This window comes from Nomascus leucogenys, chromosome 16, assembly GCF_006542625.1.
Source record: "Nomascus leucogenys isolate Asia chromosome 16, Asia_NLE_v1, whole genome shotgun sequence".
In the NCBI taxonomy this organism is placed as follows: Eukaryota; Metazoa; Chordata; class Mammalia; order Primates; family Hylobatidae; genus Nomascus; species Nomascus leucogenys.
In genome coordinates, this window is record NC_044396.1 from 52,170,840 (window position 1) to 52,183,815 (window position 12,976).

At 39.1% G+C, this 12,976-nt stretch overlaps 1 protein-coding gene across 2 annotated transcripts in view; it reads right to left on the reverse strand.

Moving 5' to 3' along the window:
- RGS22 (regulator of G protein signaling 22) overlaps positions 1-12,976 on the reverse strand; it is a 159,126-nt gene that overhangs the window by 75,679 nt on the left and 70,471 nt on the right. For both annotated transcript variants that reach the window (XM_003256057.4, XM_003256056.2), the window contains exons 12-14: positions 5,428-5,542; positions 3,598-3,723; positions 2,571-2,672 (exon numbers count right to left, since the gene is read on the reverse strand). In XM_003256057.4, the coding sequence (XP_003256105.1) occupies positions 2,571-2,672; positions 3,598-3,723; positions 5,428-5,542 (343 nt within the window). The remainder of the gene's footprint in view (positions 1-2,570; positions 2,673-3,597; positions 3,724-5,427; positions 5,543-12,976) is intronic.

The window sequence follows — 12,976 nt, forward strand, 5'->3', positions numbered from 1 at the left end:
TACCCAAGACAGTACTTCAAACTCTTGGACTCTTTAGTCATGCTAATCACTGTTACTGATATACCCTTCCCCATCTAGTCTGAATAAAGATATTTCTGCAATATTTCATGGGGCAATAAAACTTCAGGGTTTATGTACAGAAAATCATGTAAATCTCTTGAAATCAAATCTCAGTCTCCTAGCACACAAATTGGCAGATATTTGGAAACAATATAAAATCAAGTTCGTAGAAACTTTATTTATTTTGAGTCAGGGTCTTGTTCTGCCACCCAGGCTGGAGAGTGGTGGCACAATCATAGCTTACTGCAGCCTTGAACTCCTGGGCTCAAGCGATCCTCCCACCTCAGCCTCTCTAGTACCTACGACTACAGGTGCACATCACTATGCCTGGCTAATTTTTAAATTTTTTATAAAGATGCGGTCTCACTTTGTTGTCCAGGCTGGCCTTGAACTCCTGGGCTCAAGCAATCCTCCTGCCTTGGCCTGCCAAAGTACTGGGATTACAGGCATGAGCCACCACACCTGGCCCATAGCAATTTTTACGTAGTCCAGCTTATTGTATTCTGCCATTGGCATTATCAATCCAACGATCTAAATTGTAAATTTACCCCTGAAGAGAGTTATATATCTATTATAAAGAAACAAATAGCATTTCATACCATAAAATGAATCTCTAGGATTATAGTATTACAGGCAGTTCTTGTATCTGAAGTCACAGAAACCTGGGATAATTAAAACCTAAACCAATTTAGACAATTGCTCCTCTAACCAAAAAAATAAAGTTGGGCGTGGTGGCGCATGCCTGTAATCCCAGCACTTAGGCTGAGGCAGCAGGATCACTTGAGCCCAGGAGTTCAAGGCTGCAGTGAGCTATGATCCTTCCACTGCATTCCAGCCTGCGTGACAGGGCAAGATCCTGCCTCTAAAAAAATAAATAAATAAAAAAGCAAGACAAAGTAAAATAACTATAGATGCAAAGAGCAAGTATGTAAAAAAAAAAAACACATAGATCTGCTTTTTTATTTATCTTTCTTCATTCTTAAAAGCAAATGTCTCCATTGTTTTCCTCTCACCCTGCTTTAATTATCCAAAAGAGAACCTAGGAAAAGATAAAAACCTTATAGACCTTGAAAATCCCAAAACAGAATAATCCACCTTCAAGTAACCAAAACTGTGTGGTTTTACAATCATTTATTACTAATAATTAACAAGTCAACCAAGCTCAAATAGAATTTCCTCTTTTACAAGGTCATGGAAATATGAAAATTATTAAGAAAAAAACCCACTTAATTGGGCAGCTGAAGATTTTTGGAGGAATACTCTTTGTAGTAGTGAAAACATAATAAAAAATAATGCATTGTACTTGAACAGACAGGGGCAATAGTTTAGGAGGATTAGGGCAATAGGTTATAGAGAATTACAGGTAAAGGATTAACAAACAGAACAGTCAACTGTGTGGTCTCAGAAATGGTGCTAGTAAACTAGAGATATAATTTCATGATTTCATGGAGACAGATATGGGCTATGTAGGAGCTGAAGCCCTTATTTTCACAGTAAAAAGTACAAAGCTCTGTCAGCTGATTTACAAAGCATAGTTATTAATGCCAGAGTCAGGGTGGCGGAAGTAACAATGAACATCCAGCAGTACACTATGATACATCAAATAAGATTATAAGATAATAAATAAAATGATGAAGCTAGTTTCCTTAGCATTGTTCAGGGGGAGGTCCTCTGGAATGCAGTTATTCTGGATTGTAAGAATCACTTAAGTGGTGAACAGATATGGAAGTGAGTAGCACTTTTCTAGGCTTGGAGACCTGTCTCCATAAAAGATCGGAAGAGCCTGAGAATAAAAAACTGCGAAAACAAGTCAGCTTGAGTCACAATTCTGCTCCCTTTCCTTCTTCCCCACAAAAGAGGCTATTCTCTCTGTCTCCTTTTACAGAGAATCCTCTGTTCTTCCCCCTCTATTTTTCTTTCTTTCCTCCTCTATTTGGCTTCAGGGTGGTCTTGAAACATTCTTTCCTCCACTCCCTGAGTGTCTGTCTCCTACGACATGTAGAACAGAAGCCTAAACAACTACATGGGGCCTGGACTGCATAGTCAGTCAACATCTTTTCCTGCTCATACCAAGTCAACAGCCTAGTATGTCCAACAGCTGATATCTGCAGGAAGCTGAGAGAGCAACATTAGTCAATGTCTCTGCTCCCAATCACTTCAATGATTCATTAAATGTCCATTCTCAGGGTTTTCTTTTAAATCACTCACAACCAAACCAAAAAGGTATAAATTAGAAAAAAAAAAAGAGAGAGAGATGTTCTTTATCAGAAGAACAAGTAGTTGGCAAGAGAAAATAAAGTGAACCAAATAAAAGAGATAAAACTGAAAACTCACAAATCATATTATAAAACAATATTCTGCTGATTTCAAATAAAGTAATCCCATGGCAACAATTTAATTGCTGCCTTTTTGCCTGCGATCCCAGATTTCTCTTGTTTGGGACTGGACACAATTTTCATTTCTCTGTATACTTAGTGCTTCACATTGAACCAATATTATTTACTACGTACTTGCGCTTGCTTGCATACTTTAAAAGGCTGAAGTGTTTCTTGGTAGAAAAGCTGATGATAAGCCTGCAGGTCAAACCAAAAGTACACACTGTTCTTCCACAACTACAGATGGAAAAAATACATAAATTATTACCACCCAATTATTAAAGCTCTTACAAAGCTCTAATTTCAAATATAAGTAACTGTTTAGCTCCTTGCTGTTACCATAAATAAGGTTCAATTTAAGATAGTTTTAATCTTCTATCACAAACTGGCAATACACAAAATATTTATTGATACTGTTGCTGGAAGATTATATTTTTGCATGTATGCCTCTCACATAATTAGTCATTAATATGGTAAGTATTCTATAAACAGTTAAAGAGTAGCCACGTATTTTGATATATATGGGCAATGTGTATTACAGCAGAACCAAACATTACTCTAGTAATTGAACCAGTTAAATACTTTTTTTTTTTTTTTTGAGACAGTGTCTCACCCTCTCACCAAGACTGGAGTGCAGTGGTGCGATCTCGGCTCACTGCAACCTCTGCCTCCAGGCTCAAGTGATTCTCCCACCTCAGCCTCCCAAGTAGCTGGGATTACAGGCATGCACCACCACGCCCAGCTAATTTTTGTATTTTAGTAGAGATGGGGTTTCACCATGTTGGCCAGGCTGGTCTTGAACTCTTGACCTCAAATGATCCACCCACCTCGGCCTCCCAAAGTGCTGGGATTACAGGCATGAGCCACTGCACTTGGCCAATACTTTTCATTTGAGCAAAAGTAAGACTGATTTTTTTTTAATTTTGAAAAACCAACTGGAAATAATGTTGCCACTATTCATTGTAATTTGTAATTGTAGGATGAGCAAAAGAATTATAATTGAGATGCTTAAATATTTACTAAATATTAAATACGAATTTTCTTATCACAGATGGGAATTTTAACATCAAATGTAATTATGTGAGCACTTAATTATTTCGATGTCTCTTATTTTTAAATGAAGTAAAATTAGAAAATTAAATTTTAAATAATTCTTTTCTACCTTGTTCCCTGAATGCTCGCAGAATTTAGTAAAGAAGAATCCAGCTCTATTTTCTACATACAAAGACTGCAACAAATTTTCCATGTCAAATCCTCCCAAGACACCAACATCTGACATGGTTTTAACCTAGATAACAAAACAGAAGTCTATTATCCACCCAAAAACATTGTAATTTTTTTATGGCATTACACAACAGGGTTTCATAAACTCTATCATGCTGTCATTTTCCCACCGGGCTATTTTATTTTTGTACCATATATGTAATTAATGCAGTATGTTTGCATTTGAGAGTCATATAACATTCATTTGTGGAGCCCAACTATAGCCACAGAATATATTCTATTATAAACCAATCTGATTTTAAACTTAGTGTTGAAGCAACTTCCCAGCCTCAATTATTTTCATGTTTCAGGCAAAGTAAGACCATTTTAGGAATATTCCAAATCCTTGTTGGTGGCCTCTTTCATATATATTTAATGTTATTTTAGCCTTGAAGTGCTGCTATTATAGCTACAGAGGGTTATGATGAGAACTATCTCCAAGGCCTCTCGGTGCTGCTCATTAACTATCCTTAGGGGGTCCCTCTTGGACAGTCTCACCCTGTATAGGTCATGGCCTGCACAGTGTAAATGGCAGTGTAAGTTCTCATAAAATTTTGCTGTTTATAGGCTTCTCTGCCAACAGTGCTGGCAACCCTCATACAATTTTTGAAACACAGAAAGCTGGCTATTTCTCCAAGCACAGGAGTGACTTCAGAATATGAAAGGGCATCTACTATTCAGTTTAACTCTTTGCTATTTGTTTTATAGAACTCATAGACTACTTCTTTATAATAAGACAATAATGGTACAAAAAAATTCGGGTTTAAGTAAGGTTCTCACTCTCTTTTTGTCCTACTGTCTCTCCATTTCTTCACCTCTCTGCCAGCTAAACATATTCTGAAGTGAGAATTTAATGTTTTTACTATGTTTAACTATCAGCATTCCAAACTAAAAAATAAAATCATTATTTTAGTAGGAAAAAAAACAATTAAAAGAAATAGGGTACTATTTGCATAGAATAAAATAAACGGTGATGCAAAATTAAAGCTAAGTGTTCAGTCTGTATTAGGACTGCCAAGGTTTCTACCTAAAGTATAATCCTTAGGGAATGTGAAGTTTTCATTTAGAACTAGTGCATTAAATCCACATTATCAGGGTAGCTGTACTGTGGAAACACCCTGCCCTTTAAAAATTCTAGGCTTTGGCCGGGTGCAGTGGCTCATGCCTGTAATCCCAGCACTTTGGGAGGGCAAGGCAGGCAGATTGCCTGAGGTCAGGAGTTCGAGACCAGTCTGGGCAACATGGTGAAACCCCATCTCTACTAAAAATACAGAAAAATTAGCTGGGTGTGGTGGTGTGCACCTGTAGTCCCAGCTACTTGGGAGGCTGAGGCAGGGAATTGCTTGAACCAGGGAGGTGGAGGTTGCAGTGAGCCAAGACCATGCCACTGCACTCCAGCCTGGGCAACACAACAAGTCTCAAAAAAAAAAAAAAATTCTAGGCTTCTAAAACGTAACATCAAATACTATTTTTCTTTCAAGTGTCATCACACCAAAAGCAGAACACCATTGTGTTTGAAAACAGCAATCAATGCAGTATATAGAACCATGGTACTACAAAAGAAAAACACAGAGGAAATATCTGTGTAAAAATCCTTTGGCAAGGAAAAAAATCAAATGTGTTGCTTAGTGAAGAAAAAATATGATAAATCAATACAAATTCTCTAAAATCAGGAGATATTGATCAATTAAATGAAGAATCAGGTTTATTCAGTCCTCAAAACACTCACCTTAGGTTCTTCTGTATAAGCATATCTCCTATCCAGCTGGGGCTTCAGACATTCAGAAATGTCAGTAAAAGATGTTAAATGAATGACTTTGCTGCTTTCTGACATGTGCTTTGACCTAAATTATAAGGATGAGAACTAAAATTATAAGAATGAGAACTAACTGATCAACAAACAAATTTTCAGTACTTTTGGTATACATAGCACCGAATCTTAAGAGTTCTTCTGAGCAATGTGACTCAGGAAAAAAAGGATAAACATAGTTCTAGCCCTGAAATGGTGGTTCAGAAAATGAATCATAGTTATATAGAAAGACAATTCTCAAAATAAATGCTGGTTAGATGAATTCAAGAGGGTTTATTATAGATGCCAAATGACTGGGATGGATAATAAATATTTTGAGAGGGCAAGAATGAGAAATTCCTTCAACCTATATTAGTAATTTGAAAATAAAAATATTTGTGTTTTAATAAAATTAAAATTTTTTTTTATTTCAGTGTTTATTACTGCATTAAAGTCTCACCAAGTACCTACTATGTCTAAATTATAGTAATTTAATTTTATTATTATTATACTTTCAGTTTTAGGGTACATGTGCACAATGTGCAGGTTTGTTACATAGGTATACATGTGCCATGATGGTGTGCTGCACCCATTAACTCGTCATTTAGCATTAGGTATATCTCCTAATGCTATCCCTCCCCACTCCCCCCACCCCACAACAGTCCCCGGTGTGTGATGTTCCCCTTCCTGTGTCCATGTGTTCTCATTGTTCAATTCCCACCTATGAGTGAGAACATGTGGTGTTTGGTTTTTTGTCCTTGCGATAGTTTGCTGAGAATGATGGTTTCCAGCTTGATCCATGTCCCTACAAAGAACATGAACTCATCCTTTTTTATGGCTGCATAGTATTCCATGGTGTATATGTGCCACATTTTCTTAATCCAGTCTATCATTGCTGGACATCTGGGTTGGTTCCAAGTCTTTGCTATTGTGAATACTGCCACAATAAACATACATGTGCATGTGTCTTTATAGCAGCATGATTTATAATCCTTTGGGTATATACCCAGTAATTGGATGGCTGGGTCAAATGGTATTTCTAGTTCTAGATCCCTGAGGAATCGCCACACTGACTTCCACAATGGTTGAACTAGTTTACAGTCCCACCAACAGTGTAAAAGCATTCCTATTTCTCCACATCCTCTCCAGCATCTGTTGTTTCCTGGCTTTTTAATGATTGCCATCCTAACTGGTGTGAGATGGTATCTCATTGTGGTTTTTATTTGCATTTCTCTGATGACCAGTGATGATGAGCATTTTTTCATGTGTCTGTTGGCTGTATAAATGTCTTCTTTTGAGAAGTGTCTGTTCATATCCTTCACCCACTTTTTGATGGGGTTGTTTTTTTCTTGTAAATTTGTTTGAGTTCATTGTAGATTCTGGATATTAGCCCTTTGTCAGATGAGTAGGTTGCAAAAATTTTCTCCCATTCTGTAGGATGCCTGTTCACTGTGATGGTTGTTTCTTTTGCTGTCCAGAAGCTCTTTAGTTTAATTAGATCCCATTTGTCAATTTTGGCTTTTGTTGCCATTGCTTTTGGTGTTTTAGACATGAGGTCCCTGCCCATGCCTACATCCTGAATGGTATTGCCTAGGTTTTCTTCTAGGGTTTTTATGGTTTTAGGTCTAACATGTAAGTCTTTAATCCATCTTGAATTAATTTTTGTATAAGGTGTAAGGAAGGGATCCAGTTTCAGCTTTCTACATATGGCTAGCCAGTTTTCCCAGCACCATTTATTAAATAGGGAATCCTTTCCCCATTGCTTGTTTTTGTCAGGTTTGTCAAAGATCAGATGGTTGTAGATATGCGGCATTATTTCTGAGGGCTCTGTTCTGTTACATTGGTCTATATCTCTGTTTTGGTACCAGTACCATGCTGTTTTGGTTACTGTAGCCTTGTAGTACAGTTTGAAGTCAGGTAGCGTGATGCCTCCAGCTTTGTTCTTTTGGCTTAGGATTGACTTCGCAATGCGGGCTCTTTTTTGGTTCTATATGAACTTTAAAGTAGTTTTTTCTAATTCTGTGAAGAAAGTCATTGGTAGCTTGATGGGGATGGCATTGAATCTATAAATTACCTTGGGCAGTATGGCCATTTTCATGATATTGATTCTTCCTATCCGTGAAAATGGAATGTTCTTCCATTTGTTTCTATCCTCTTTTCTTTCATTGTGCAGTGGTTTGTAGTTCTCCTTGAAGAGGTCCTTCACATCCCTTGTAAGTTGGATTCCTAGGTATTTTATTCTCTTTGAAGCAATTGTGAATGGGAGTTCACTCATGATTTGGCTCTCTGTTTGTCTGTGATTGGTGTATAAGAATGCTTGTGATTTTTGCACATTGGTTTTGTATCCTGAGACTTTTGCTGAAGTTGCTTATCAGCTTAAGGAGATTTTGGGCTGAGACAATGGGGTTTTCTAGATATCCAATCATGTCATCTGCAAACAGGGACAATTTGACTTCCTCTTTTCCTAATTGAATGCCCTTTATTTCCTTCTCCTGCCTGATTGCCCTGGCCAGAACTTCCAACACTATGTTGAATAGGAGTGGTGAGAGAGGGCATCCCTGTCTTGTGCCAGTTTTCAAAGGGAATGCTTCCAGTTTTTGCCCATTCAGTATGATATTAGCTGTGGGTTTGTCATAGATAGCTCTTATTATTTTGAGTTATGTCCCATCAATACCTAATTTATTGAGAGTTTTTAGCGTGAAGCGTTGTTGAATTTTGTCAAAGGCCTTTTCTGCATCTATTGAGATAATCATGTGGTTTTTGTCTTTGGTTCTGTTTATATGCTGGATTACATTTATTGATTTGCGTATGTTGGACCAGACTTGCATCCCAGGGATGAAGCCCACTTGATCATTGTGGATAAGCTTTTTGATGTGCTGCTGGATTCGGTTTGCCAGTATTTTATTGAGGATTTTTGCATCGATGTTCATCAAGGATATTGGTCTGAAATTCTCTTTTTTTGTTGTGTCTCTGCCAGGCTTTGCTATCAGGATGATGGTGGCCTCATAAAATGAGTTAGGGAGGATTCCCTCTTTTTCTATTAATTGGAATAGTTTCAGAAGGAATGGTACCAGCTCCCCCTTGTACCTCTGGTAGAATTTGGCTGTGAATTCATCAGGTCCTGGACTCTTTTTGGTTGGTAGGCTATTGATTATTGCCTCAATTTCAGAGCCTGTTATTGGTCTATTCAGAGATTCAACTTCTTCTTGGTTTAGTCTTGGGAGGGTGTATGTGTCCAGGAATTTATCCATTTCTTCTAGATTTTCTAGTTTATTTGCATAGAGGCATTTATAGTATTCTCTGATGGTAGTTTGTATTTCTGTGGGATCAGTGGTGATATCCCCTTTATCATTTTTTATTGTGTCCGTTTGATTCTTCTCTCTTTTCTTCTGTATTAGTCTTGTTAGTGGTTTATTAATTTTGTTGATCTTTTCAAAAAACCAGCTCCTGGATTCATTGATTTTTTGAAGGGTTTTTGTGTCTCTGTTTCCTTCAGTTCTACTCTGATCTTAGTTATTTCTTGCCTTCTCCTAGCTTTTGAATGTGTTTGTTCTTGCTTCTCTAGTTCTTTTAATTGTGATGTTAGGGTGTCAATTCTAGATCTTTCCTGCTTTCTCTTGTGGGCATTTAGTGCTATAAATTTCCCTCTACACACTGCTTTAAATGTGTCCCAGAGATTCTGGTTATGTTGTGTCTTTGTTCTCATTGGTTTCAAAGAACATCTTTATTTCTGCCTTCATTTTGTTGTGTACTCAGTAGTCATTCAGGAGCAGGTTGTTCAGTTTCCATGTAGTTGAGCGGTTTTGAGTGAGTTTCTTAATCCTGGGTTCTAGTTTGATTGCACTGTGGTCTGAGAGACAGTTTGTTATAATTTCTGTTCTTTTACATTTGCTGAGGAGTGCTTTACTTCCAACTATGTGGTCAATTTTGGAATAGGTGTGGTGTGGTGCTGAAAAGAACATATATACTGTTGATTTGGGGTGGAGAGTTCTGTAGGTATCTATTAGGTCTGCTTGGTGCAGAGCTGAGTTCAATTCCTGGATATCCTTGTTAACTTTCTGTCTTGTCGATCTGTCTAATGTTGACAGTGGGGTGTTAAAGTCTCCCATTATTATTTTGTGGAAGTCTAAATCTCTTTGTAGGTCTCTAAGGACTTGCTTTATGAATCTGGGTGCTTGTTTATTGGGTCATATATATTTAGGATAGTTAGCTCTTCTTATTGAATTGATCCCTTTACCATTATGCAATGGCCTTCTTTATCTCTTTTGATCTTTGTTGGTTTAAAGTCTGTTTTATGAGAGACCAGGATTGCAACCCCTGCCTTTTTTTGTTTTCCATTTGCTTGGTAGATCTTCTTCCATCCCTTTATTTTCAGCCTATATGTGTCTCTGCATGTGAGATGGGTTTCCTGAATACAGCACAGTGATGGGTCTTGACTCTTTACCCAATTTGCCAGTCTGTGTCTTTTAATTGGAGCATTTAGCCCATTTACATTTAAGTTTAACATTGTTATGTGTGAATTTGATCCTGCCATTATGATGTTAGCTGGTTATTTTGCTCGACAGTTGATGCAGTTTCTTCCTAGCCTTGAAGGTCTTTACAATTTGGCATGTTTTTGCAGTGGCTGGTACTGGTTGTTCCTTTCCATGTTTAATGCTTCCTTCAGGAGCTCTTGTAGGGCAGGCCTGGTGGTGACAAAATCTCTCAGCATTTGCTTGTCTGTAAAGTGTTTTATTTCTCCTTCACTTATGAAGCTTAGTTTGGCTGGATAGGAAATTCTGGGTTGAAAATTCTTTTCTTTAAGAATGTTGAATATTGGCCTCCACTCTCTTCTGGCTTGTAGAGTTTCTGCCAAGAGATCAGCTGTTAGTCTGATGGGCTTCCCTTTGGGGGTAACCCGACCTTTCTCTCTGGCTGCCCTTAACATTTTTTCCTTCATTTCAACTTTGTTGAATCTGACAATTAAGTGTCTTGGAGTTGCTCTTCTCGAGGAGTATCTTTGTGGCATTCTCTGTATTTCCTGAATTTGAATGTTGGCCTGCCTTGCTAGATTGGGCAAGTTCTCCTGGATAATATCCTGCAGAGTGTTTTCCAACTTGGTTCCATTCTCCCCGTCACTTTCAGGTACACCAATCAGATGTAGATTTGATCATTTCACATAGTCCCATATTTCTTGGAGGCTTTGTTCATTTCTTTTTATTCTTTTTTCTCTAAACTTCTCTTCTCGTTTCATTTCATTCATTTCATCTTCCATCGCTGATACCCTTTCTTCCAGTTGATCGCATCGGCTACTGAGGCTTGTGCATTCATCACGTAGTTCTTGTGCCGTGGTTTTCAGCTCCATCAGGTCCTTTAAGGACTTCTCTGCCTTGGTTATTCTAGTTAGCCATTCGTCTAATTTTTTTTCAAGGTTTTTAACTTCTTTGCCATTGGTTCAAACTTCCTCCTTTAGCTCGGAGTAGTTTGATCTTCTGAAGCCTTCTTCTCTCAACTCGTCAAAGTCATTCTCCGTCCAGCTTTGTTCCATTGCTGGTGAGGAGCTGCGTTCCTTTGGAGGAGGAGAGGTGCTCTGCTTTTTAGAGTTTCTGGTTTTTCTGCTGTTTTTTTCCCCATCTTTGTGGTTTTATCTACCTTTGGTCTTTGATGATGGTGATGTACAGATGGGATTTTGGTGTGGATGTCCTTTCTGTTTGTCAGTTTTCCTTCTAACAGTCAGGACCCTCAGCTGCAGGTCTGTTGGAGTTTGCTGGAGGTCCACTCCAGACCGTTTGCCTGGGTATCAGCAGCACTGGCTGCAGAACGGCGGATATTGGTGAACCACAAATGCTGCTGCCTGATCATTCCTCTGGAAGTTTTGTCTCAGAGTAGTACCCGGCCGTGTGAGGTGTCAGTCTGCTCCTACTGGGGGATGCCTCCCAGTTAGGCTACTCAGGGGTCAGGGACCCACTTGAGGAGGCAGTCTGCCCATTCTCAGATCTCCAGCTGCGTGCTGGGAGAACCACTACTCTCTTCAAAGCTGTCAGACAGGGACATTTAAGTCTGCAGAGGTTACTGCTGCCTTTTGTTTGTCTGTGCCTTGCCCCCAGAGGTGGAGCCTACAGAGGCAGGCAGGCAGGCCTTCTTGAGCTGTGGTGGGCTCCACCCAGTTCAAGCTTCCGGGCTGCTTTGTTTACCTACTCAAGCCTTGGCAATGGCAGACGCCCCTCCCCCAGCCTCGCTGCCGCCTTGCAGTTTGATCTCAGACTGCTGTGCTAGCAATGAGTGAGGCTCCATGGCCGTAGGACCCTCCGAGCCAGGTGCAGGATATAATCTCCTGGTGTGTCATTTGCTAAGCCCCTTAGAAAAGCGCAGTATTAGGGTGGGAGTGACCCGATTTTCCAGGTGCCATCTGTCACCCCTTTCTTTGACTAGGAAAGGGAATTCCCTGACCCCTTGTGCTTCCTGCATGAGGTAATGCCTCGCCCTGCTTCGGCTCATGCACAGCGCGCTACACCCACTGTCCTGCACCCACTGTCCAGCACTCCCCAGTGAGATGAACCTGGTACCTCAGTTGGAAATGCAGAAATCACCTGTCTTCTGCGTCACTCCAATTAAAAAATTTTTAAGGTGTTTTAGAGGGGCTCTTTAGATAGGAAAACAGTGAGCAATAAATGAAGGTGGGTATGGAAAACCTTGTTTAAAAGGCAGCAAACATAATTTGCTTAGGGCAAGAAGACACTAACATTAAAAAGTGAACATTATATACTACATACCAAATACTGTGCTAGATATAATTCATATTATAATATTTAATCCTCACAGAGGTGAGATTCATAGGGAATTATAGATCAGGTTGGGGTGACATAATGGAAGACTTTGGAGTTAGACTAATGACTTTGGACATTATCTTTTTCTATTTTTTTATCCAGCTCCCTCTCCCACACCCACACTGCAATTATTTTAAAGCCTTATTTTCTTGCTCCATAAAACATGCCTATTCTACCTTGGCAATATTCCTATTCTATTCTACCTTGCCAATATTCCTCCATTCCAATCCACCAGCAGATTACCTTGCAGGTTCTTCTCACACAAAATGTATGTACAACATGCTTCAGTTTCCATTTCCTCATGTAGCCAAATGGCATGCTTCTATATACAGTACCACTGAGATTCTGAAAAAGCTAAACATTAACCTTCTAAGACTCTCTTGCAGTGAGACATAGCCATGAGACACAGTTGTGACTAATGAGATACAAAATGAAATGTGCTAGGGAGCTTCTGAGAAAGCTTGCTTTCCTGACAAGAGGGAGAGGGTTAATGGAAATTGCCCTTCCTCCTCCATTCTGTCTTGAAAGCCTGATATTAGGAGCCACAACACTGCTGACCATGAGGGAAAGGCCAAGAGCCTCACAAAGATTCAGGCCCTAATCTTTCTGATCTATTGTACCAACATTGGCAGTTGCCTATTATCGGATTTCTTGTTATGTCAGAAAAATTAGATCAATTCATC